The sequence below is a fragment of the Corapipo altera genome, unplaced genomic scaffold (assembly GCF_003945725.1).
Source record: "Corapipo altera isolate COAL_440 unplaced genomic scaffold, ASM394572v1 130006, whole genome shotgun sequence".
Lineage (NCBI taxonomy): Eukaryota > Metazoa > Chordata > Aves > Passeriformes > Pipridae > Corapipo > Corapipo altera.
Genome location: NW_020885309.1, coordinates 18,860 through 21,436, shown reverse-complemented (window position 1 = coordinate 21,436; position 2,577 = coordinate 18,860). Strand labels below are relative to the sequence as shown.

The 2,577-nt window shown below is 57.2% G+C and overlaps 1 protein-coding gene across 1 annotated transcript in view; it reads left to right on the top strand.

The window, feature by feature from the left end:
• Nucleotides 1-5: 5 nt before the first annotated feature.
• Nucleotides 6-2,577, top strand: part of LOC113940372 (nuclear receptor coactivator 1-like) — a gene marked incomplete at its 5' end in the record, with an annotated part of 10,400 nt that continues 7,828 nt past the window's right edge. The window contains 2 exons of the mRNA XM_027631507.1: nt 6-90; nt 1,027-1,167. Of these exons, the coding sequence (XP_027487308.1) occupies nt 6-90; nt 1,027-1,167 (226 nt within the window). The remainder of the gene's footprint in view (nt 91-1,026; nt 1,168-2,577) is intronic.

Sequence of the window (2,577 nt, the reverse complement as noted above, 5' to 3'; positions counted from 1 at the left end):
TCCAGTCGTGTCTGATCTGCATCGCCCGGCGACTGCCCCGACCCGCCGTCACCCCTCCGGAATCCTTCATCACCAAACAGGACACCACAGGTGAATCCCGGGAATCCCCCGGAGCGGGGCGGGATGTTCCGGGAGGGAAGAGGCCCTGGGATGCGGCGTCGGGCTCCGGAACATCTTCCCAAGTTCTTCCCCAGTGGAAAAGCTCCGTGTGGGCGACACCCGGAGGGAACATCCCCCTGATCCAACAGCCCTCGGATTGTGGGGGCTGAGGGGTGGGAGGGAAAGATGGGAATCGTGGAATTCCAGGCTGCTTTGGGTGGGAAGGGAGCTGAAAACTCATCCAGTTCCAACTCCGGCACCTCCCGCTATCCCAGGGAATCCAACCCGGCCTTGGACACTCCCAGGGATCCAGGGGCAGCCACAGTTTCTCTGGGAATTCCAGCCCAGCCCCTCCCCACCCTCCCAGCCAGGAATCCCTTCCCAATCTCCCACCCAAATCTCCCCTTTCCCACTGGGATCCATTCCCTGGCTCCTGTCATTCCAGGCCCTGATCCCAAGTCCCTCTCCCGCTCTCCTGGAGCCCCTTCAGGCTCTGGAATGTTCTCCAAGCTCTCCCGGGATCCTTCCCTTCTCCAGCCTGGCCATTCCCAGCTCTCCCAGCCTGGATCCATCCCCTGCCATTGGATCCATCCCCAGCCCAACTCCTCCCTGGGAAGGAGTTCAGGGAACAAGGGGGTTCCCTGGGAATCTCGGGGCTCAGGGCAGGGTCTCCCTTCCCCTTTCCCTCCTTTTCCATCCCCACATTCCATAAAAATCTCTCTGAAAGGATTCTGAGTGTCCTTTATCCTGGAATCCCAGAGTGGTTTGGGTGGGAAGGGATTTTAAGGCTCATCCCATTCCGCGTTCCGGGACACCTCCCACTACCCCATCCCGCCCCAACCTCTCCCTCGTCGGGCCATCCCCAACTCCTCGAACTTCCCACATTCCCGGACCTGAGCGTGCCGGTGGCTTCTCCCTCTTTCCCAGGGAAAATCATCTCCATCGACACCAGCTCCCTGCGCGCCGCCGGCAGGACGGGATGGGAGGATTTGGTTCGGAAGTGCATCTACGCCTTCTTCCAGCCCCAGGGCCGGGAGCCGTCCTACGCCAAGCAGCTCTTCCAAGAAGGTACCGGGATCCGCTTCCCGCCGGGAATGGGCAGCTCCGAGCTGGGAACGGGTTCGGGGTTACAGGGAGTGGGAGATGCAGCCGGAATTTTTGGGATCGAGGTTTTCCAGGCGGGTTTTTCCATGTGGGATGACACACCCAGGGGCAGTTGGAGGATCAGGATCAGCTTTCCAGGGATTTGAGGTGGAGCTGGGAGTGTGCAGCTCCGAGCTGGGATGGGTTTAGGGTTGGAAGGAGTAGCCGGAATTTTTTGGTATCTCCAGGATTCAGGTTGTCCAGGCAGGTTTTCCATTTGGGATAACGCATCCAGGGGGTGTCGGAGGATCGGGATGGGTTTTCCAGGGATTTGAGGTGGAGCTGGGAATGTGCAATTCCAAGCTGGGGTGGATTCAAGGTTACAGGGAACGGGAGGAGCAGCTGGAATTTTTGGTATCTCCAGGATTCAGGTTCTCCAGGCGGGTTTTCCATGTGGGATAACACACCCTGGGGGTGTTGGAGGATCAGGATCAGCTTTCCAGGGATTTGAGGTGGAGCTGGGAATGTGCAGCTCCGAGCTGGGATGAGTTTAGGATTGGAGGAAGAGGGAGGAGGATCTGGAATTTTTTGGTATCTCCGGGATTGAGGTTGTCCAGGTGGGTTTTCCATGTGGGATAACGTGCTCAGGGGGTGTTGGAGGATCAGGATCAGCTTTCCAGGGATTTGAGGTGGAGTTGGGAATGTGCAATTCCAAACTGGGATGGGTTCAAGGTTACACGGAACGGGAGGAGCAGCTGGAATTTTGGGTATCTCCAGGATTCAGGTTTTCCAGGCGGGATAACACACCCAGGGGCAGTTGGAGGATCAGGATCAGCTTTCCAGGGATTTGAGATGGAGCTGGGAATGGGCAGCTCCGAGCTGGGATGGGTTCAAGGTTACACGGAACGGGAGGAGCAGCTGGAATTTTTGGTATCTCCGGGATTGAGGTTTTCCAGGCGGGTTTTCCATGTGGGATAACATGCACAGGGGGTCTTGGAGGATCGGGATCACCTTTCCAGGGATTTGAGATGGAGCTGGGAATGGGCAATTCCAAGCTGGGGTGGATTCAAGGTTACACGGAACGGGAGGAGCAGCTGGAATTTTTGGTATCTCCAGGACTGAGGTTCTCCAGGCATGTTTTCCATGTGGGATAACACGCCCAGGGGGTGTTGGAGGATTGGGGTGGACTTTCCAGCGATTTGAGGTGGAGCTGGGAATGTGCAATTCCAAACTGGGATGGGTTCAAGGTTACACGGAACGGGAGGAACAGCCGGAATTTTTGGTATCTCCAGGATTGAGGTTGTCCAGGTGGGTTTTCCATATGGGATAACGTGCCCAGGGGGTGTTGGAGGATCAGGATCAGCTTTCCAGGGATTTGAGATGGAGCTGGGAATG